The following is a 23,163-nucleotide window of genomic DNA, read 5'->3' as shown; positions in this document are numbered from 1 at the left end:
GAGGGCAAGGGAGATCTCCTCCAATGAGTTCCAGATGCCCCCCCGAGTCTCAGTGTAGATAGATACTACAAGCTGGAGTATTCTATGAGAGGCTTAAACCTGGCTCTGTTTTAATGGAGATAGACGACTTTTTATGTGGAAAGTTAAATCGCATGAATCTTATAGGTCCAGTTTGTCTTTTTATGTGCTACCAAAGCTTGGTTAAAGAAAAAAAAAAGACCGGCTAAGTTTTGATCAGATGACAATGAGGGCTCTTTTTAAGTGATCCTAGATTTATCAGATGGGATTTGGTAAGGGAGAGTGTTTCAGTTTTTAAAAGCATATTAAAGTACCACATGACACTTCCTGTACTTGAACCCAGTCAAATACAGAACAGCTCTCCATTGAAGTTATGTATGATACAATGGCTATTTGCTTCATGCTCATATGTTCTATTACTCTGTTGGTACTTTATGGGATTCATTTTTGGATTGTGTATCACTCATGTAAATCAAAATGTTTTTGGAGCATTTCAAAGAGCCAGAATCTGATGTTCTCATTTCCTTCCTTCCCCTTAGATCTGCTTAGTTTCATCAGCAGTCAAGTTCTCTACAATCAATACCATGGGACCCATTCGGAGGAATCAACTGCATTTCCCATTTGCCTTTTAATGTCCCTTTTATTTTTATCACAATTTATTTTTATCGCAATATTTTTTATGACTGTGTTCTTCCCTTATGTTCTGAGGAAACCTGCTTTATACAAATCAGCTAATTTTTTAGTTGATTGTAGTTAAATAAAGTCACAAAAATCACACATAGCACTTCTGTTCATCAATGAATCGAAAGTAAAACACACTGTAGTTTAGCAGATACTCTCATCCAATGTTTTGTTTAGTTGTAACATTAGCATATATTCATTATAGAATTGTGGATTATTATTATTATTATAAATATTATTTCATACATTAGAGCATATTTCTTGTGGCGAACCATTATAAAATAAAAATAGACACGTCCAAAACAATATTCCCCTTTTTTATATTTTGTTATTTTTCTTATGACTGGTAGCTGATATTAAAATAGCAATTATTTTCTAATAAATTTGTTCTTAAAATCATCCTTAGATATTAATTAGATCATTTAAGTCAGATTCTATTGTGAGTAACAGCATGGCAACAAAGTAAACATGTCTCAACAACGCAACCAAATATCATCCAATGGTCCATAAATACCACATCTAACATTTCTGACTCGAACACATTCAGGTGAGTTAAATTTTGAGTGTTTTCTGTAGATCATTATTTTTAATTTTAGATTTCTTATATTAAGTCTTGTTAATTTAGCATCGTATATGTGACCCTGGACCAAAAAACCAGCATTAAGTGTAGACATCATCTGAAAGCTGAATAAATAAGCTTTCCATTGATGTAGGGTTTGTTAGGATAGGACAGTATTTGGTCGAGATACAACTGATACAAAGAGTGCAAAACCTAATATCCTAATGATTTTTGCCATAAAAGAAAAATCGATAATTTTGACCCATATAATGTTTTTTTGGCTTTTGTGGTCCAGGGTCACATAGACTGCAGAAAGCAAGTGTTCAAACAGGAGGCCTTGGAAACCATACTACATAATGAATTCATTATAGGAAATTACAAAAGGTACAGTTTATTCAACGTGTGCAAAAAGCCTGAAATATCTATGGATATAATTAGCCACATGCTGAATTAACTTTCTTTTTTGTCAGTTTTCCCATTTTAGATGAAGTAGTGTGAGTAAATTTACCACTATATGCTCCCTTAACACATCCTGTTTTCATTCATTAGAACCGCAATACCAGTGATACACCATTCTCTTTGAGTTTGAATTGTGGCTGCTTGCCCGCAGAAGCTGTTTTACATTGTCGACCTCTCAAGGATTTCCAACCCAGCCAGTTTTGGACTTCAGATGAGTTCTGTTTCTTTCTTAATGATCGTTCTTTAAGCTTCCATCTGGTTGTAATTTATTCTCTGATGTCGCATTGCACTAATTGAACAAATTTGGACAAAGATTTGGTGCCAGACTCACAACTCTAACACTTCTCTTCTACCATATATTGTTAAACCGGACAGACACAGTCCAACGAAAATGAAGGAAAAGCAAAGGACCCATTCAAGACCACTGAGCTAAAGATTTCACGGTTATTTTCTGATGAGATGGGATCTGGAGCAACTTCACCACTTCACAAGGTGCTTAGACACAAAATATGTGCAAGAATATGAAAAAAGAATCCAGCACTACTTATGATGAAGAGAATTTAATACTGTAGAGTATTTTCTCAGCCAGGTTTAATCTGAGCTGTAAATCTGATATGTATTTTTGATACACATCATTTTTATCATTTGATTATGGTAGAGGGTCAGGTTTTTTAATATTTAATAGCTTGAGTTGCATTACAAAGATTGCATAGCATCAGTACATGAGCAAATTTCATTTAAATGCAATATATATAAAATGGGGCAAAAAAAAATACATTTTTTGTTTAAAAATTTATTGCAATAATAAGAATACTAAGAATCTCTTAATAACACCCAGAAAATTACTCCAACCAATCTTTGGGCTTGGCACAGGTTTTTGCACACTAACATTTGAAGAGGAAAAAGGCAGTCTTAGTAACTAAGTCTGTTTAGGTTAACTAACAACTAAACTTTTCAATATAATCCATTGACTCTTTTTCATTATGCTCCTAATACACAAAATCTCTCAAGTGTAGCATAATTTCAGTTGGCACACACACATTTTGTGCTTCATACAGAAAGTCAAAAAAGGTTAATCTTATAGGGACAGTTCCCTCAAAAATTAAAATTCTGTCATTATTTAATTTCCTTCATGTTGTTCTCGTGTGACTGTTGTAGAAGAATATGTTGAAGAATTTTTCATTTTTGAGTAAACAATCTCTTTAATGCCAACAATAGTGCATTAGGTATGCCGTTTCTGCTTGGCTTTACCACCTGCACAACTCTAGTCGTGTCTCAAATTAAATTAAATACACAGTGCCACAAATTTGAGGTTTCCTATACTATTAGGCTAAATAGATTTATGGCTTTGCTTTACAGTTTAGCATCATGGCTGTATGTAAAAATAATCTCATTGCAGTTGTTATTCAGAAAGAGTTTGTTGCTTTTAGCTTAAGAGGAATATAGTTGTAGATAGTGTTGTGGGTCACTCTTTAACTGTCAGTCCAGTGTGGCCCAACGCTGCTGAGGCCTGTTTGGTATTGATAGCCTGGTTCTCGTGTTGAAGTGGGGCTGTGGGTCGGATACCCTGTGAAATCCCTTTGTGAACGAACCGGCGACCCAGGCTTCCTATGAAACAGTGAGGAATGTGCTCTGTCACGGGGTGAGGATGCTGAAGAAGGTGTGGGTGGCAAGACCCGCTGTGTGCTAAACGTGACTAGGTCGGGAGGTGCTGGATGTGGACGCTGCATGGACGATGGTGAGTGGTGGGGCACCACAGAGGCAGCAGAGGCTGTGCTGTTGAAGTGGGCGGGATAGGGCTGGTATTGCATAGCCTCCACAGTTTGCATGCCGTAACGAGGATACGGCTGCACTGACGCCCACATATTGCAGTTCAGGGAGGGGACCGGGAGGTCATCGGCACCTACTGTGCCCCCTGCCTCTCCCTCCATTCCTCCGTACATGCATGCCTCTCTAGAACCCAACGCATCGCTGCAGTATGGATGGGACAGCAAGGGTGGATCGTAGGAAGGAGGGGAACGGAAGTAGTGCTCATCTGAAACTGCAGAGGATGTTGTGTCAAGATAGGGGCGTTTGCATCCCAACTCCAAATGCCTTGTGTTATCTAAAAGAAAGTGTAATATTTGAATACACAAAGCTTGGAAATTAATCACATTTTGAGATAGTGCATTTGAAATAATTCATAAAACTGTAACCAGTCAGAATTTATGTCAGAATTAAGGATGTACCCATGCTGATAGTCTTATTATTATATTACTATTATTATGTCATGTTATGTTAATGATTATACTCCTATTATTATTAATATTTTATATATATATATATATATATATATATATATATATATATATATATATATATATATATACAGTGGGGATCGAAAGTTTGGGCACTCCCTTGCAGAATCTGTGAAAATATGAGAAATTTTCTAAAAATAAGAGAGATCATACTGAATGCATGTTATTTTTAATTTAGTACTGTCCTGAGTAAGATATTGTGCATAAAATATTTTAACATTTATTCCACAAGACAAAAAAAATGCTGAAATTATTAAAATAACCCCACTCAAAAGTTTGGGAACCCTTGGTTCTTAGTATTGTGCTCTGTTACCTGATGATCCTCGACTGTCTTTCTGTTTTGTGATGTTTGTGCATGAGTCCCTTGTTTGTTCTGAACAGTTAAACTGAGCAGCGTTCTTCAGAAAAATCTTTAAGGTCCTGTAGATTCTTCAGTTTTCCAGCATCTTTACATATTTGAACCCTTTCCAGCAGTGACTGTATGCTTTTGAGATGCATCTTTTCAGACTGAGGACATTTGAGGGACTCAAACACAACTATTTAAAAAGATTCAAACATTCACTGATGCTCTAGAAGGAAACAAGATGCATTAAGAGCTGGGGGGTGAAAACTTTTGGAATTTGAAGATCAAGGTAAATTGTACTTAATTTGTGTACAGGGAAACATACAAGTATCTTCTGTTGCTTATGAAGGGCAGAACTAAATGGAAAAAAATTATATTTCAACAAAATAAGACAAATTTGGCCATCTTCATTGTGTTCAAAAGTTTTCACCCCCCAGCTCTTAATGCATCTTGTTTCCTTCTGGAGCATCAGTGAATGTTTGAATCTTTTTAAATAGTTGTGTTTGAGTCCCTCAAATGTCCTCAGTGTGATAAGGTGCATCTCAAAATCATAAAGTCCCTGCTGGAAAGGGTTCAAATATGCAAAGATACTGGAAAACTGAAGAATCTGCAGGACCTTAAAGATTTTTCTGAAGAACGCTGCTCAGTTTAACTGTTCAGAACAAACAAGGGACTCATGCACAACCATCACAAAACAGAAAGACAGTCGAGGATCATCAGGTAACAGAACACAATACTAAGAACCAAGGGTTCCCAAACTTTTGAGTAGGGTTATTTTAATAATTTCAGCATTTTTTTTGTCTTGTGGAATAAATGTTAAAATATTTTATGCACAATATCTTACTCAGGACAGTACTAAATAAAAAATAACATGCATTTAGTATGATCTCTCCTATTTTTTAAAATTACTCATATTTTCACAGATTCTGCAAGGGGTGCCCAAACTTTCGATCCCCACTGTATATACATAATTTTATGATGCCTAAATAAGGAGGTTGCTATAGCCCTGTACCTCTGTGCTTGAAGCAGTGGTAAAGAAGGCTGGATTCTCGGCTAGATGGGAAGGAGTTAGAGAGAGCTTCCTGGGAATCGGAGTTCGGTAGAGGGATGCCACTGTCATACTGATAGTGAGAAACCACCTGCGGGTGGCTACTCAGCACACCTGCACCCAGTTTTCCTGACAGATGGCCATGTGATGAGATAAGCCGCTGTCGGACCATGTTCTTAGAAATTACAGGGTAATCTTTCCTAGGAAAAGGGGCACTTGATCAGTAAGATATCTATTTGGTACATTATGCAGCACATTTTAAACAATACCCTTACCCTTGAAGTCTGGACACACGCAAATCACCCTCATCGCTGCCACGGAAACCTTTGGCGAAAGGATTGTTCTCAATTTTTAACTGGGTGATCTATAAAAAACAAACAAGTTAGTAATTGTAATCTTTATTAAAAATAACTGCAGGTGTGAGCAATAGTTGATATATTTGACACTATTGTGTTATGCACTGCTTCTATTGGTACCTTATGGTTCTGATAGGATGTAACAGAGATGAAAGCTGTCTCATGGAAGACGTGAGTGCAGTAGGCTGTGTTCTTAGAGCCAAAGGCATTGTTTTCATCTGCCTTCACGATGTGCAGCCTGGGCTGGTATTTGTGCATTGAGTTCAAGATGATCTGAGAACAGAAATGCATGCCTGCATTAGGAAATAACATTAACAAAAAAAAAAACTTTTCCATTTTTTGTTAATTCTATTGCATGCATATTTTCATAGAACTGAAACATAAATTATTAACATACAGCACGTAGCACAAGATGGACATTAGATATGTACATATGTTAACGAATCCTTTTAGGGTCACAAAATATTAAACTATTGAGCTGAATTTATTGTATTTGATCAATTACATAAATAAATGTATATATATATGTATATATGTGTGTGTGTGTTTGTTGTGTGTATTTATTTATTTATTTGCATATTTGTCACACTTAAAAGATTCAGATCATCAAGAAAATATAATATTACACAAAGATAATGCAAGTAAATACAAAATAGTTTTTAAATGATTTCATTTATTAAGGGGGGAAAAGCTGTCCAAACCTACCTGGCCCTATGTGTAAAATAAATTTCCCCCTCCAGTTAAAATTCTCTAGCCAAACCCAGGCCTGATTACTGTCTGACCTGTTTAATCAAGAAATCACTTAAATAGATCCTGAAGAAATTCAAGCACAGATGAGAGACAAAATAGTTGACATATCAGTCTGGAAAGGGTTATAAAGCCATTTCTAAGGCTTTGGGACTCCAGCGAACCACAGTCAGAGCCATTATCCACAAGTGGAGAAAACTTGTAACAGTGGTGAACCTTCATGAGTGGCCGGCCTTCCAAAATTACTCCAAGAGCGCAACGACGACTCATCCAGGAGGTCATAAAAGAACCAGAACAACATCTAAAGAACTGCAGGCCTCACTTGCCTCAATTAAGGTCAGTGTTCATGATTCAACAATAAGAAAGAAGAGACTGGGGACTTAGGAACAAAATTCCTCCACAACGAAGTGAAAGACTCATTGCCAGTAATTGCAAATGAATTGTTTGATGATCTGAATTTTAAGTATGACAAATATGAAAAAAAAAAAAAAAACAGGAAGGGGGCAAAAACCTTTTCACAGCACTATATATATACATATACACACACATACAGTACACACTCACTGGCCACTTTATTAGGTACTCCTTGCTAGTACCGGGTTGGACCCCTTTTTGCCTTCAGAACATAATTCTTTGTGGCATAGATTCAACAATGTGTGTGTATATATATATATATATATATATGTATATATATATATATGTAGTACAGACCAAAAGTTTGGACACACCTTCTCATTCAAAGAGTTTTCTTTATTTTCATGACTATGAGAATTGTAGAGTCACACTAAAGGCATCAAGGGTTATTCGACCAAGAAGGAGAGTGATGGGGTGCTGCGCCAGATGACCTGGCCTCCACAGTCACCGGACCTGAACCCAATCCAGATGGTTTTGGGGTGAGCTGGACCGCAGACAGAAGGCAAAAGGGCCAACAAGTGCTAAGCATCTCTCGGGGAACTCCTTCAAGACTGTTAGAAGACCATTTCAGGTGACTACCTCTTGAAGCTCATCAAGAGAATGCCAAGAGTGTGCAAAGCAGTAATCAAAGCAAAAGGTGGCTACTTTGAAGAACCTAGAATATGACATATTTTCAGTTGTTTCACACGTTTTTTGTTATGTATATAATTCCATATATAATTCCACATGTGTTAATTCATAGTTTTGATGCCTTCAGTGTGAATCTACAATTTTCATGGTCTGAATAAAACTCTTGAATGAGATAGGTATATCCAACTTTGGTCTGTACTATATATATATATATTCCTACAATACGTTTAAAAAAATGTAAAGCTGTGACTACAAAAATACCTTTATGTATGATCCTGTTACACGCATATTGTAGGTTTTAGGGAATGTAAAAAACTGTACGTTGAACACTAATGATGCCGTTAATGTACAGTATATGTTAACGTTAAGAGGTATTGTTCTGTGTTGTATGAAAGTAATCCAATTGGATCCTTTGTGTATGTGTTTGATCGTAGTGCTCTAGCACCAGTCTGCTCAGTGCCTCCATGTGTTCGGTGTTCAGTGAAGCGTTTGGTTAGGGTCATCCCCAACACAGTTGTGTCAGGGCCAATAAGCATCAAGGCATTTCCCTTTGTTATGTCGGCTCTCAGACAGAGAGTGAGGCAACTCTCCTCATAGCTGCACTTTTTTAAGAGGAGTTAGGAGCGCCAGTGCACAGAGGGCAACCTCAGGTCAATCCCCCCGTCTCAGACACAGACGGTACCCCAGCAAAACGAATGTGACCTTTGCCTGGTTGGCTGGCTGGCGTCTTGAGGTAATACCATGTGATACGAGATGCATTGATGATTCGGATACAGGGATGTGCACTGTCCAAGTATATTAATCAAGCACCTGTGTCAGATCAATGCAGACTCCGTGGCTGGCCCATGCCTTTCATCTCAATGTTTTCTTTTAATCTAAGATCTGTTTTTGGGAATGGAAGTTATGTTGTGTCCTTAAAGATATATGGCCCTGCACTGAAAAAAACTGTTGCATATTCTGTCCACAGAAGACTTGGTGTGTGTGTGGTCAGTGGCCTAGCAAATTAAATCAAAACATGGTGTCATGGAAATACCAATAAATATCAGCTCCCATACATGAAACAAAAGTAGCTATATAGTTGAGTGCACTGCAACAACCTAGTCTTTGAATTTGGTCATGTTATGCTTTACATACTCTTCATTGTTTAACGCACTAAGGTCTTTATTTCATGTTTGTGTGTTATGGAACAGCTATGGTCAGGAATGCCCATTATATCTGTATAATTTTTTCACTGTTTTTTTTTGTTGACAGCTTAATATTTTTGTGGAAATAATCATGTTTTTTTTTTTAAGAACAACAGGAAAATAATTATCAGCCCAGTTTTTAAATCTGTGACTCCTAGCGTCAGCGTATGTTTTGACTGTGACTTGTGTAGTGAGTACTAGCATGGCTACAGTGGTGGCCTGTATTAAGGCTCTCAGCCAGCCACAGTGTCCCTGCTGTTGTTGGCATCAGTAGAGCTTAGCAAACTCTTTCCGAGCTCATTACTCGCCCTTATCACTTCCTAGGCATTCAACTAATCCTGACAGGCCAACTTTGTGCCGATCTGACAGGTTATGAACCTAATGAGCTTGCTTCTGATGTTATTGCATCAGACAAGCTAGGTCCACAAGCTCCTTTGGGCAGTGCTGCCACGGTCAGACTCATCACCTCTGCTTAACTGTCTCTCTTCTCCTTTCTCCTACTTTCGCAAGATGACCCATACCATATCTCTCAGATTAGGTGTTTTCAGTCTTAACTGAACAGGATGCAGAAATGCAAGTCCGTTTAAATATTTAGGGATTTGCAATGTAATTACTGTAACAAACAGAACCAACCCGCCCCCTACACTTCATTCTTTTTTCAATAATCCATTTCAGTTGGATCTATGTCACAATACTGTTGCTATGTTCACTACGTTTGGTGTGCAACCTACTGTAGTCCAACTTGTAATTCCCTCTTCTTTGCTCACTTTCATCAAATCCATAGTTTTATTATCAAAGCTTAGATTTTTTGAAAATGATTTGTTCACAGCTACTCACATGCCCAAATGGATCAAGGTGGTTGTTTGTTAGCTTTAGCTTTTGAAAGGAGACCAGCTGTCTCATCCAATGGGCCCCTGTTGCAGGAGAGTCTGGGTGGACATAGAGTCTTCCAGGCATTGCAGGCTCTGCTTTTCCAGCCACCATCCTATGGAAAAAAAACATAAGTATTTCTTTAGTTTTTTGACAACCCTAAAGGGCACTCACAACATTTATAACAGTTGTTTGTGTAGTGATTTAGACCCTGTCCCCTAGATTTTCTCTTCAACAGTAGTACTGCATAGTTTTCCAGCACCTCTGACATCATGTTTTTCAGTTTTGCATACATTCTGTAGGATTTAGCAGCAGGCTACAGAAGGGATTTATGCAGAACATCTGTACATAAACGACAGATTCAGAGCGCGAGTAGTTATGTCCGTGACATTATGAGAGTAATTCCCAAAGATTTGGGGTGGCTGCTTTGACCATAACATCACTGCTAATTGTGTGCCTCGAAGGTGTCGCTGAAGATCTCCAGATCCGTTGCTGGCAAATGCTGGAATTCCAGTCTATACCACAGATTTTGAAAAATGGTCATAAAATGCTTGTTCTCGTAACACAACATGCAATTCATTGAGATTTGCGTGCCATCATTATTTTTATTTTTTCATGCTGGATTCAACCAGATCTGACTTATTTGTGGTGCCAATTGTTGCATGGGTGGATAGTGCCCATAACTAGTGGCATTGCCAGAGGCACAGGGTCACAAAGAGGACAGCATGCATAACCCAGCTGTTTTAAGCCTATTGGTTTTGACAGACTGCCTGCTCTGGCCTACAGTAATTAACTGTGTGCTAATGACAATCCACAGCCAGAACTAGCTAGCATTGCATAGTTAAAATGATGCAGACTGCACATTGTTTGCCTATAAATATGGCTGTAATTTGAGTTTCTTTCAGTGTTGACCTTTGCAAAAGTGATTTATTGGATAAATTCTCATTACGAAAAGACTGTTGAAAGCCAATGCATTCTTTGTTGTTTATTATTTAACAACATTATAATTATGAAAACAAAGTATTTGTAAAAGTAAAAATACTGACCATAACCATTACTTCTATACTGTAAATCATACAAATTACATAATTAATTATTTTAATAATTATTATATTGTGTTATATAGTTTATTTGCAGTTCATGTTTACTAGAAAGAGTATGAAGCGTGTTAAATGTTGTAATGTGTAGAATGGCACTGTTTGTTCACTCAAGTCAACTAATTTAGAATCACATAGACTGGAGGAGACAGCAGAATATAAAACATGCTAATTTTTGTCTCTTCATAATGTAGTTTTAGTAAGTGTTTGTCCAGATGCCTCAAGGGACCAGTCACTGTTCTGATTCAGTCACTTCTGTGACTGCATGTTTAAGTGGAATTTCCAAAAGCATAGAGTTTATGCTTTTAACATAAGTTTCCAAAATGTGATTATTCTAATTACTCTGTTGTGAGCTTGGCTTTTTTTCTGTTCTTTTTCCTTCCACTGCAGAAACATTAAATATAGACAGGGGATGTTAAACTCACCACTTGTTGTCACAGAACTTGTACCGATGGTCATCAGCTGGAACAATGTCAGTTAAGAGGATGTATTTGGTCTTGGGATTCATCCCTGTGACTTTAACTTTGTAGCTGGGAAACATGCGCCTAAAAAGAGTGCAAATTATACCATCAGGGTTAAAAAAAAAAAAAAAAAAAAAAAAGTGCCTTACCATTGAAAAAGATAGACCTTCATTACTTATTTTATTTTAGGTTGATTAATAATTTGATTTGTGTTTTTAAACCGTTGTTTTGTCCTTAAATGACATTTAGATCTAACTTGGTGACTTGTTAATGCGCTTTGTGCTCACTGAGGTCATTCTCTTTCAATCGCATCTACACTGGCTTATCCCATTTGTGTCATTCAGGTATCTCAATGTCGTCTTTATTGCTCATTACAGAACCAGCTTTTTTGTCTGAACTACTTACGCCCAGGGTGCGTGTGCAACAGCTGAGCACTGACAGTAAGCATGGATGAGTCTGTCTTATCAGCTCTTTCGAGGGTTTTAACAGGCCTTAAGTGCAAGAGAATCACGGGAAGTGTTTGTTTTGGGCGGATGAATGCACGATTAGTGATCAGATAACAGCTTAACCTGTTTTTAGGACAGATTAGTTGTTTAAGATGCACAAAGTCGCATAAATCTCAAAGAAGACTGCATACTCAAGTATCCCAAGACAATCCTCTGCAAATCATCTCACACAAATGGCTCTACTATAAAAGGCTACCCTTCAAAAAAATAAAATCATAAAACGTAAAGCATAAAATTTTACTGTTATCCTCGACAGCCCCATATAAGGAGTCATGATCTGTACCTGGTTTGCTTTTTGGCAGATATATATTTTTAGGGATTGACTCTGTTTTGAAGGAGCCGCTTTATAAAATGTGGGATCTCTGTTTTGTTCAAATACAGGTAAAGCTGAGATGACAGACAGAATATGCTAATATAGCAGACACAGTCATAAAACAAATCAATGGAGTTACATTTGGTGACCCCTTCACATGAAATATCCAAACTAATATTTTTTTATCTCGTCTCCAAAGTTGCAAAAAGGTCGAGTCCCCTTATAAATTTTTGAGTGCTTTTTTAATGGCAGATCTGCTAAACAGTCCTATTGAACCACCCCGCTCCTCTAAAAGTTCCACTGCACTGCATTACTTTTTTAAGGGCTTTCTAAAGGGGTCCACCTGCAGTCATATTTATTATGGCAAATAAATGTGAATAATTTCATTGCATTTGCAAATGCAGAGCTGCTCAGGCCTGCACAATGTAAAAAGTTCCTGAGAGCACTACCTCTAATACCCAGAGGAAGAGCTCGGGGAAAAGTAAAGCTCCATGTCTGGCCCAGGCCTGCAATCCAATCAATGTAAATCACTCTGGGCAAGAGATTGCAAAAGAGGTGCTTTAAGCCATCAGGTACATCTTAAACAAACCTGTTCACCAGACTTATTCTGAGAGTGATGTGTTTCCTTGTCAATAATTACATTTATCATCCACTGTCTTGTTTTGGTTCCAACCTTGTTTCAAGACTTTACAATGAGGTTCAATTAAATGCATTTTAGTATGATGAACAAACAAAATAACTTCTACAGCATTTTTATAGAATTTTTATTTTTATTTAAACTGTATTTTTTAAATCTAGTTTAATTATACATTTATATTTATAAAGTCCGTTTTTAAATAAGCTTTGTTCATTTTGTTCTTTTGTAATACATATATCTATATAACTTTTACATTTTGGCGGTATATGTAATTGTTAACATAAACCTAAATGCTTTAAAATATAGTTTAGCAATAGTTACTAATGTTACTATTTTATGATACCTATTACATTAAATAAAACTTACTGTAAAATGTTACATGAAACATTACAAGAGTTCTTGTGTACTTTTATGTACTGAATATGTAGACGGTTTCAAAATATGCAAATCTATCTAAAATAAATTATTAATGTTAAGAAAATACAGTTAGGAAAAATTAACATCAGTATTTACAGTACTAACTGTGAGGATGTAATAAATCTTGAGTAAAACACATTTACTCAAGACTCCTATGTAAACACCTGAGGGATATGTAATGCTCTTTCCATTTATGCAACGCTTTGGCATAATGGCTGCCACAGTAGATCACATGGCATGTCTAAAGGGGCCTTACAGTGGCTCTGTGACAGTATTCTGTTACTGGAAGTAGTCACGTTGCAAAATGTCCTTCTTTTTCTTATTGCTTAAAGGAATAGTTCACCCAAAAATCTAAAGTCTGTCATCATTTATTCATCGTCATGTCATTGCATATGTCTAATTTTATTCTGTGGAACAAAGAATATATATTGCAGTTTATTTAGGACCTCTGCATTCTTCCAAATGTCTTTTTTTTGTATTCTGCAGAAGAAAGTCGGACATGTGAGCCATGAGAGTGATTAAACGTTTTTTTATTTTTGGTATATATTATGTGTCAAGTGTGTAGATATCCAAGGGAGTGAAAATGCTTTCAAATGATATGATTACTTTTTTAGTTATCTCAGTAAAAGCACTGTTTATGGGTGGGCCTGCGCTTCAGTTTATATGTGTGAGGACGACATTGAGAAATGGCAAGTATGAAAGTGTATCGTGTCGGTGTCAGCATCTGCATTATGCCAGCTGTTTCTTTTAGCGCTTTTGTACGCCTGTGCTTTCAGTGATTCATGCTATCTCAAAGAGTCGGCAGAACGCCTAGATCAAAAGGTGCTCGATGATGAAGCAAGAGAGGTCCTTTAGGGCCTGGGAGACGCGATTAAACGGGGCACCGGTCTTCTCTCATCAGCCTCGCTGATGCTTACTCTGACGGGCTGTGTACAAGTAACACCAGCCGGCTGCTTTCAATAGTCATGTTTAGTACTGGACCGAAGACACATATGCGAATGTTGTACCAGAGTTCAGTTAAGTTTCATCATTTCCTCAAAGGGATATTCTGAGTTCAACACAAAGTTCAAATGACAGCATTATGTTGATTACCACACCAAAAAAAAAAAGAAACCACTTGTCAAATTTTTACTTGGAAAAATCGAGGTTACAATAAGGCACTTAATTTTGAAGTAAATGGGTCCAGTTTTTGAGGATTCAAAAACAGAAATGTGTGTCATTTTATTAATGCACTGATTTATTTGGTTAAAACGTATATATTACTTGAGCTGTGAAGCGGTTTAAATCAGCACTTTCCCTGTGATTTTAGGTTTCATACTGTCATGTCAACAGAATTCTCAAATTGGATAAAACTTTGCACAGAAACGTTTAGTCATATTAGAATTATGCTAACACACTCATTGTTTATGTCTTGTGGCTTAACTATTGAAAGTGAATATATTAATGTTTATAAATGTAACCCAGGAAAAAAGGGACTAATGGAAATTAGTTTTTGTGATAATCAACATAATGCCACAAATGCTGTTAACTGAGCTTGTACTGAACCCAGAATATTCTTTAAAATTATGTATGACCCAGTTTCTCTGCATATAAAGTAGTGATGTCCGCATGATTGGGGGATTGTTTTACTGTTTATACTAAACTAAATTGCTTTTTGATGAACTAAAACACTAACATTTTAACATGATATTATTCTTTGGATTTTTTTTTCTATATTACACCCGCTGAATTTTATGTAACCGTGTATTCTTCTTCAGTATAAACCTAGTTATACTGTAAGACGGCCGTGCAGACACGGCTCAAGCCTGCTATGTAACACAAGACCACGATGAGAATCATTGCATGAAATTGGCCTCAATTTTGTGTAATGGGAGCCATCGTGAAGAAACCTGGCGAGTTTTCTCAAGATTTACAGTTCAGTGAATGGCTGTCTAACGTCCTACATGTCATGTCCCCTCAAAAAAGAAAATGAAATGGTGGAAAGCTCTTCCTGCTTCATGGCTCGATTGACATATTGAGCATCTTTAACAGAGCCTGGTGTCCATTATACACTAAAGTATGTAAAATGAAATGAGCCCATCTGTTGTTGAACTATGTACAGTCTCCTGTTCTGTGAACAGCTGTCCGACTGAACAGTGCTTTGGCTCTTCAAAGGGTTTAAGGATTCTTGGAGCACTTTATCAGTTGGACAAGGGGAGGCCCATCCCTCACAATGTTACAGCATTAAAGAAAAATTGTGGTGACCTTTTGCATTTTCCACAGAGAAGCGCTGAGAAACTGCTGGCTAAGCCTGGCAGAGAGCATTGACTCATTCTCTGCTTAATATCCAGGGTCCTGCTCTTAATCCACAGGGCACATTAAATCTAACACACGGGTCAGCCGTTTGTGTTTTCAATTAGACATTTGTAGGCACAGGAATTCGGCATTGCTTTACCTTGGTCACGTAATATTTCATAAACATTCCATTAAAGGCGCCGTCACATTTCATGTGACCGAGGCACTTGGCTTAGACAACAAGGTTTTACATTTGCATTTCTTACTGGAAGTGAGATGGCCTAGTTATGTTTTTGTATCTCTGTCACAAAACCATTTGTGTCTTTGAGTCTGCTAATGTTTCAAATCTATGAAAATCGAGGATCTGTGAGAATTCTGTGAATATGGATTGAAATGGAAAATGGAAATGATGCTCTTCTTGCCTGCCTGCTTTGGTAATGATCATCTCGGTTCCGGCCTCATGGAACTTTTTCCATAGTTCCCTGTCGTGAAGAACCACTTTGATGTTTTCAATGTTCTGAAGGTCCACAAACAGAAAAAGATAAATATTGATTAGTCGTTGTCAAAGAAAAGAAAAAAAAATATATATATATATATATATATATATGTGTGTATATATCGATTTATTAATTATTATATATATATAAACACACACATATATATATATAATAATTAATAAATCAGTGTTGTTTTTCGTTACATCTCTTGGCATATGTAAAGACCTACAAGCCAGGCGTCATTAAAAGAATGCAACTGATTGGCTACCTGGTCAGACTCATTGTTCTGGGGAATGCTGGGAGTTGTAGGCAGGCACAAATGTGAGGAATCACTGGCAAGCTCAGACTGCCCACCCAACTGGGCCACGGTCATACCTTCATCAGCCACAGCTGAGGCCTTCTCCTGTAGCATTTCTGTAAAAATTATAGAAATATTAGTTAAATGATGACTTCACAATATAACTTTCACAATAGGAAAAATCCTTTCAGGTTAATATGAAAACTGAAACCTGGGTTTTTTTCCACTTGTTTTGGCAAGCGTCTATTATAAAATAAAATAAATAGGAAAACTGAGAATGCTCATGCATTATCTTGTTGATTATTCTATTTTCCTTCTGCTAAAACCTGGCAAAATGATGTGGAAAAATGATATATACTTTATGAATCTAAGAAAATAATACATTCAATAATAAAAAAAAAAAAAAAATGTTTTTAATGAGAATTAATGTTCACAAAAAAACAACCATAACACAAGCACATACTTTGCCCGTTTTTTTTTTTTTTTTTTTTTTTCCAGTAATTCAGCCGATGTAAATACAAAATAGTGTATACTTAATTGAAACTAACAAAAAAGAAAGAAAAAAAAACCTCAACTCATTCTGTAGTTTTAACACAAGCTAAAACGACCGAATGATATCCATATAATGAAAATACCACAGATGCCAAAGTTTCTCTTTGTTCTCTCATAGTCTGCTGTAATTGATTATACACACACAGACAAGACATGGGCTTCAAAATTTGAGAAATAGCATACATTAACGTTTACATTTTGTGAGGGAAAGTCTGTCCTCATAACATGGCCTGGCCAATTCATTTCAAGGAAAGGGGTCGAGATCCGTTTGTTCTGAAGTATCGCAAGATTAAATATTTACACTTCCAGCATTCGGGCACCTCGGTTTTATGGAAGCATGCTAAACACTGCTGATTCCATTAAGGGAGGTCACAAATGTAGCCTCGCTCTCACGCCCCTTCTCTGCTCACACTCAGACATCACACCAGAGGTATGTCTCATTACTGTACTACAGCACACAGCCTCCATAAATGCTGCCTATCTGCACCAAACCATTCTCATCGTGAAATCCAACCACTCCTAATCTCACGCTTGTAAACAATGTGAGTGTGCGTCCTTCAGATAAAAGGAGAAGAGCGGGATTCCGTGTAAACTCGGGCAGGCATTTGCCAAAGCTAATAAAGATAAAGTCTGACAGGCACCGTGAGGCTACAGCAAGTCAACCCTGGACTTTTCCAGTCCAAAATGTGCCTTTCACTTACACTGTTTAACTAAGCGCAGTGAGCGAGAGCTCTGTTTACATCTCTGTCACCCCAGACATATAATCCGCTAAACTATTCCTGGCAGATACTGCTCTGTGCACACTGAGGTTGGCTGGATATTTCCAGAGCCTGTTGTCCAAAATGTTCAACACTGACCAAATTTCAACTACCCCTACGTTTAAAAAAAAAAAATAATAATAAAATACAATTGTTTAAGGATGGGCTGCACTATATTGGCCATGCTTTTGTGGACAGAATTCACCCAGAAACCTGCAATAATCCTTTGTCTGGAACCATGATGAGTTTTCAGGTAGTCCATAAGCCTGTTCTGTATTTTTTTTTTTTTTTTTTATACATTTTTGATGCATGTTTTAATAGTGGCCTAGTATCTTTGGCCTTCCATTTGGTTCTGTACCAGATTGAACACTGTTTCCTTCTTACGTGAGTATAATGATATTCCGCAGTATTTATTCAATGAGATTTTAGAGCACATTCGGTTTAGTAATGTACACTTTTCTTATCAAGAACCCTTTTAGCTGTATATGGTTATTGAGTACTATGTTTGTTCATTTCTTTGTAGATTTAAAAAAAGGCATATAAGTTTCATTATAGGCTTCTGTGAATGGTTTATTGTTTTTTGGGTTCTATAATGCTCTTCTGAAAGGAATAAGACCCTTTTGTATTCTATTAGAACATTCATTTTTAACATATGTAGGTTTTGTTATCCCTTGACTGCACAAATTTTGTCTCTGCCATTTTGACACAATCACAGTTGGGAACATGAAAAATGCTGGAAAAGGGTTGGCCCTTCAGGTGCCCTCTAGTCATATGAAAAATAAAATATTGTAATTGGGTTCTAGTATAACTTAAATTATTCCGTTGCATACATATTTTAGCTTTCTTTTGATTGTTTTTGGATTATGTTCAAGAATTAGTGTGGGGGGAAGATTAACAGTTTATGATAACGGTATAATTTTTGGTATCTGTCTGGTAGAACTATTTTAGTCTTCGTTGTGATATAAAAGAGTGCAACTAATAGTAATATTTATTATTAATATATGCTGTTGATTATTAATTTAATTATTCAGTTTGTGTGCAAATACGTGTTTTTTTGTTTAATTTATTCCTTAATTTCAGTGTTTCACCAACCTAAAATTAAATAGGAAAAGTTATTATTGTTTTGATTAAATAAATAAATGAACAAAAGATGTAGTTTAAAATGAGCAGTTACGCAGTATAAGCTACGCGTGAGAATATATTTGTGCTTTTGCATTCACGTCAATCTTCATTTATTTGCGATAATCATTGTATTTTTTACATTTTTATTTCGCACAAGCGTCTAAATAATAGCGATATTTGTCATCATAGTTTACCAAGCACTGTGCCATCCGAATGAATTAAACTGATGCTTTAAGGCCTTAGGTCCACTCCATCCCACGCGGTGAAAGGATGGATCAGGGATTGACACGAAGATCAAAAGTAGGCTATCTGCATTATCAGATGTTTATGCATGTAAACAATGTGCACCCAACAATTATTTAAAAATATTAATCGAAAACGCACGCAGCCTATAGGCCACAATGCTTTGTTTTGTTATATATCACATTTAGACAATTTTATTTGTTATATATCACATCATGCAAAACATGAGGTGTTGTAAAAGATCATATAGCCTATGTAGTATTAAATAGGCTACTGCAAAATAAGGGATGTACAGGGTTTGTATTATGATTCTTTTTTTAGGAATCATAATAAAAACAATAGAATGACTATATTCAGTTAGTGTACAGTAATAACTTGAGGTTGCGTGTTTACATCACATGCTAAGACGATCTTTTTATATTGTTAAAGAAAAGACCAAACCAGGGTTTTATTTATGAAAGAGTGACGCCTTCTCGTTGATCACTTAATTTGATAAAGAAGGATAGATCAACTGCGTCAAATCGCATTACCGCCCTCCATGCACACATAAGTGAGGGTTCAGTTCGGCAAGGACTTCAGAGCAGCATAATGTGACCTACTGAAAACAAATGTAATATTACCTCATAAAATATTATGTTCTGAAATCCTCCATATCATTCCAAACAGCAATAATTTGTCCAATGCGACATTAGGCTACCGCAGGAAGTTACGTCCCGGTGTGGCGTTGAGTCCAGTGCACTAGAAGCAGCTCAGCATCCCCTGTCTCTGATCATGAGCAGACAGAGCTGTCTCTTCCCCAGTGTCTGCTTCTGTTCAAATACCGCCGCGAGCCTCGTGGAAACACCGTTGAGTGCCCGTCTCAGAGGCAAATGGTCACTACGTGATGTTTTCTTGGAAACACAAAGTATCCGCAGTACAGCTTGAATTGTTAATGCACTGGGGTGAATATGTTGGCTCCTTCACTCATTCCCTCCTTCCCCCCGCGCCTCATCGCTGACGTTGCTCTCAATAACACCAAACCCGACACAACCCGATGCGCAGGGTCCACTCAGAACGGTCCTCTCGTGAGGAAAGCAAGTCTATTCATCGTAAAACATGACTTGTAGCCTCGTCTCTTACTCTTTCCCCCGCAACAATATAAAATGCGGCTATTCAAAATACCTTAATTATCAGAACAACTACTAAAAAAGAACATTTGGAATGTTGATTTTTACTTGGCATGGGGGGGGGGAATTTTTCCTTTGGAAAAAAAAAAAAAAATTATATATATTAACTTTTTTTTATTTTTATGGTGAACTTTTTTTTCTATATTTTCCGCTACTTCCCCACCCAGACCTCCCCATTACAAATATTTAAATGATGGAAATTTGACTTTAACCCCAGATTGTCTTGTTTTAAATATAGGTTATAGCCATAGTATATAAAAAACTATGTATCAAAGTATGTCTGCTCTCATTGCCAAACATTTTAGACAGCACTTGAGCTGTAAAAAAAATAAATTAATTAATTAAACTATCTTCCGTGACATTTGCCTTTTATTGGAAATGAGAATTACATAAGAGAACCAGGACAGCAAAGTAACAATTTGAAGATTATATATAGCCTAATTAATTTTAAGATTTTGGGATCGTGATAAATGAAGCTTTATTTTGTCATAACCAATTACATACCAGTTATTATTTTGTTTGAATTCATTTGAAATCATTTAAATCGAGTATTAGCAAGTACAATACTTTGTTTTTGTCATTTATCAAGTCCAAGGCTCTTTCTGTCAAAATGACATCATCTTACATCATTACCATCACACATCCAAACAATCCAGCATCACACACTATGCCATTATACCAAGATGTTTGATCACACATTATACCAAAATCCACCCAAAGCCTGATCAATGTTATCATCAGATCTTTAACAGATGTTTTAACAAAGACGAAACATTTTGAAGAAGTTTCGTTAACTAATAGAATCACTCACTCATGCTCGGGCACAAACAGGTTGAATGTTAGTCATGTATATGTAACAATGTAACGTTTGTATTTCCCGAGCTTTCTATCATTTTCACAGTTTAAAATGATTTAGTTGTTTTGCATATTTGTTCCGCTTTTAAACGCTCGCATGTTTGAATTTAAAATCTATGGGGATTTCGTTTAAACGTCCAAGCATTTCCAGTGAAATATGGTTGCGGTTTTAGAGTAAATGGGTCGAAGCACAAGGCTGAAAGATCAATAAATCACCTGGAGAAGTTCTGGGGCCGTGGGAGCCTTGACTTATATCTACTGGTGACATGACCAAATGAATGGCAACAGCCAGAATATGTCCTTCTCAAACCCGTTTGTCATTCGCGCCAGTGTAATTTCCCAAACAGCTCATGCAGATAAGAATAAACGCAGGAATAGTGCAAGACGGTTTTCTGTGTTAGGAGATAGGCCTCAGTCATGGGTGTAATGATATAGGTTAGTTATATTTGTTTTTCCCTCTTATTGAGAGCAATTGCGGACGACACAATAAGGCCAATATTATATGTTCTTTCGTCTATAGATGTAGACAAATGTGTTTTGATTTTTTAAAAATACTAATCTGTACAGGCTGTCCTCTTAAATGCTGAAACATTTGCTACACTGTGTGAATAAATATATAGGCCTATGTGTTTAATAACAAAATAAAAAATAAAACTAGACTGACATTCAAATAAGGTTGTTACACGTTCGTTCGATAGGCTACGTTTGTTTAGTTTGTTATATGTAGGTATACGTTCGCTCAATTTCTAAACCTTTTATTTAATTATCTAAAACAGACATATAATAATATGAATAATAACTGTATAATAGGCTACATAAAAATATTAAAACAATAATAATAATAATAATAGAACGGACAATAATGTAGGCAATTTATACTTTATTTCATTGTCGATAACCTGTTTAATTTAGCTATTTTTCCACTGTAGGCTACTGTGTTTGCTGTCAAATACAATGTCTCTTCAATCACTTTTTCATAAAATAGTGCTCTATAACTATATTTGTCCAGACGTTCGGCCATCTTTTAATAATGTAAGCCGAAACAAATATAATTAGGCTAAGTCACGTTTACCAAATGTCAAAATGTCGGATTATATTCACGTGAAGGCCCGCCTGCTTTATTTGTCCCATCAGACTTCAATAAGTCAAATACTTTTTGTCAATAGACTTATATATTGAAGTAGCATATATAGCCTACTCTACAGTTTAAAAGGCGTATAAAGTTTGTTTGTAATAATCATTAAATATGGCCTATAGGGCCATAGGTCATTAATTGTTTAGTTCAAATCATGTAATTCTTGAAACTGTTTCGAAACTGTGCTAATTACTCAACTGTTACCGACATCCTGTCAATGTTTAGAAGAAAAAAAATAGCTTGATGTTTATTTCAGTCATAGGCCAATAGTCTGGAAGCACAAAAATATTATCACGAGGAATAGTAATTTCAGTATTTATTTGCTTAAACCCCACTGCATTAGCTGCCGATATCACACGTGATTGAAAATAATTGGTCTTACCTCCACCTCACTGATCTTGATACACCTTCTGTGTGTGTGAACCTCTGGGGGAGACTCGCTAAAGATGGGCGCTTTCTTGGGGCTCCTCAACTAGGCAAGTGATACCTTAGCGTGCTATATAAGATGTCGCTATAAAAGGGATGATTTTTTATAGAGGATGAATTGAGCTGCCTTTCTGAAAGGGAATTTTAACTTCACTCACTCCCACCGTCACGTGGTCTTGAAATTAGGAACAGCAGTAGGGTTAGTTTATGTACTGAGAGCAGGGTGTTACCGAATGGACACTGAGCGATGCTCTCAAAACTTACACGTTACAGTTGAAGCATTACCGTCAGAACGCTGCTTTTTCGTTTAGCTAATCTGCCTCGTGAAAAAATGTTTACCGTTAACAACATCTGTTACGGATGGAAACATCAAATAGATGCTATAATAAATCAGTAATCTCATTTAATAATACAAATGCTATAATCATTAAAAATTTATGCCGAAACCTTGATTACTGAAGTAGCATAGCCTACATTGTAAATAAATCGGCTCGTTTTAGAATATATAGCCTATATATTTGTGGTTCCTCTGGGCTTTACTTTTTTTTTTTATTAGTATGTTAACATGTTTAATCCAATTTAGCGTCAATGGTTGAATATTCAGCATAAAGTGCTATGAAATTTTGTGTGACTAATTAATTTTAGGTTTAAATTGGCAAAAATGATTAGGCTATAGGCCTACCTTGATTTTATCTTCTTGTTGAGTTTTGTCATTTAGAAGAAGTGGAGACTAATACCATCATGAGGGTATTATTATGGTTCATTTTAGCCTGTATTCAACCTCTATGGTACCCTCATAA

The 23,163-nt window shown here is 36.5% G+C and overlaps 2 protein-coding genes across 8 annotated transcripts in view; one reads left to right on the top strand and one right to left on the bottom strand.

The window, feature by feature from the left end:
- LOC113114902 (BRCA1 interacting helicase 1) overlaps positions 1-854 on the top strand; it is a 53,810-nt gene extending 52,956 nt beyond the window's left edge. For all 6 annotated transcript variants that reach the window (XM_026281995.1, XM_026281994.1, XM_026281990.1 and 3 more), the window contains exon 24: positions 558-854. The gene's annotated coding sequence lies outside the window, so the exon portion shown is untranslated. The remainder of the gene's footprint in view (positions 1-557) is intronic.
- A 1,632-nt stretch (positions 855-2,486) lies between these two features.
- On the bottom strand, positions 2,487-22,592 carry LOC113114901 (T-box transcription factor TBX4-like). 2 transcript variants are annotated; one of them, XM_026281988.1, is made up of 9 exons: positions 22,320-22,592; positions 16,077-16,222; positions 15,734-15,828; positions 11,129-11,248; positions 9,574-9,721; positions 5,882-6,034; positions 5,681-5,769; positions 5,370-5,605; positions 2,487-3,821 (listed from the first exon to the last, which is right to left on the bottom strand). In XM_026281988.1, the coding sequence occupies exons 2-9, from the start codon at positions 16,218-16,220 to the stop codon at positions 3,190-3,192; spliced, it is 1,617 nt and encodes a 538-aa protein (XP_026137773.1). In that variant the 5' UTR covers positions 16,221-16,222; positions 22,320-22,592; the 3' UTR covers positions 2,487-3,189. The 2 variants fall into 2 exon arrangements, with proteins under 2 accessions (XP_026137773.1, XP_026137772.1); XM_026281987.1 differs by lacking the exon at positions 22,320-22,592 and adding an exon at positions 19,402-19,755 and having other exon boundaries at positions 2,488-3,821.
- Positions 22,593-23,163: the final 571 nt, after the last annotated feature.

This window comes from Carassius auratus, chromosome 15 (assembly GCF_003368295.1).
Source record: "Carassius auratus strain Wakin chromosome 15, ASM336829v1, whole genome shotgun sequence".
Lineage (NCBI taxonomy): Eukaryota > Metazoa > Chordata > Actinopteri > Cypriniformes > Cyprinidae > Carassius > Carassius auratus.
Note: the sequence above shows the minus strand (reverse complement) of the source record. Positions and strands in the feature narration are given on the sequence as shown.

What these genes read in the sequence shown, in the direction of transcription:
- LOC113114901 (XM_026281988.1), bottom strand. Translation starts at nt 16,220, where the DNA reads ATGCTACAGGAGAAGGCCTCAGCTGTGGCTGATGAAGGTATGACCGTG. An exon ending in AGAACAATGAGTCTGACCAG is followed by an intron (nt 15,829 to 16,076) that starts GTAGCCAATCAG and finishes GTGGACCTTCAG; the next exon opens with AACATTGAAAACATCAAAGT. An exon ending in ACCTTGATCCATTTGGGCAT is followed by an intron (nt 6,035 to 9,573) that starts GTGAGTAGCTGT and finishes TTCTGTTCTCAG; the next exon opens with ATCATCTTGAACTCAATGCA.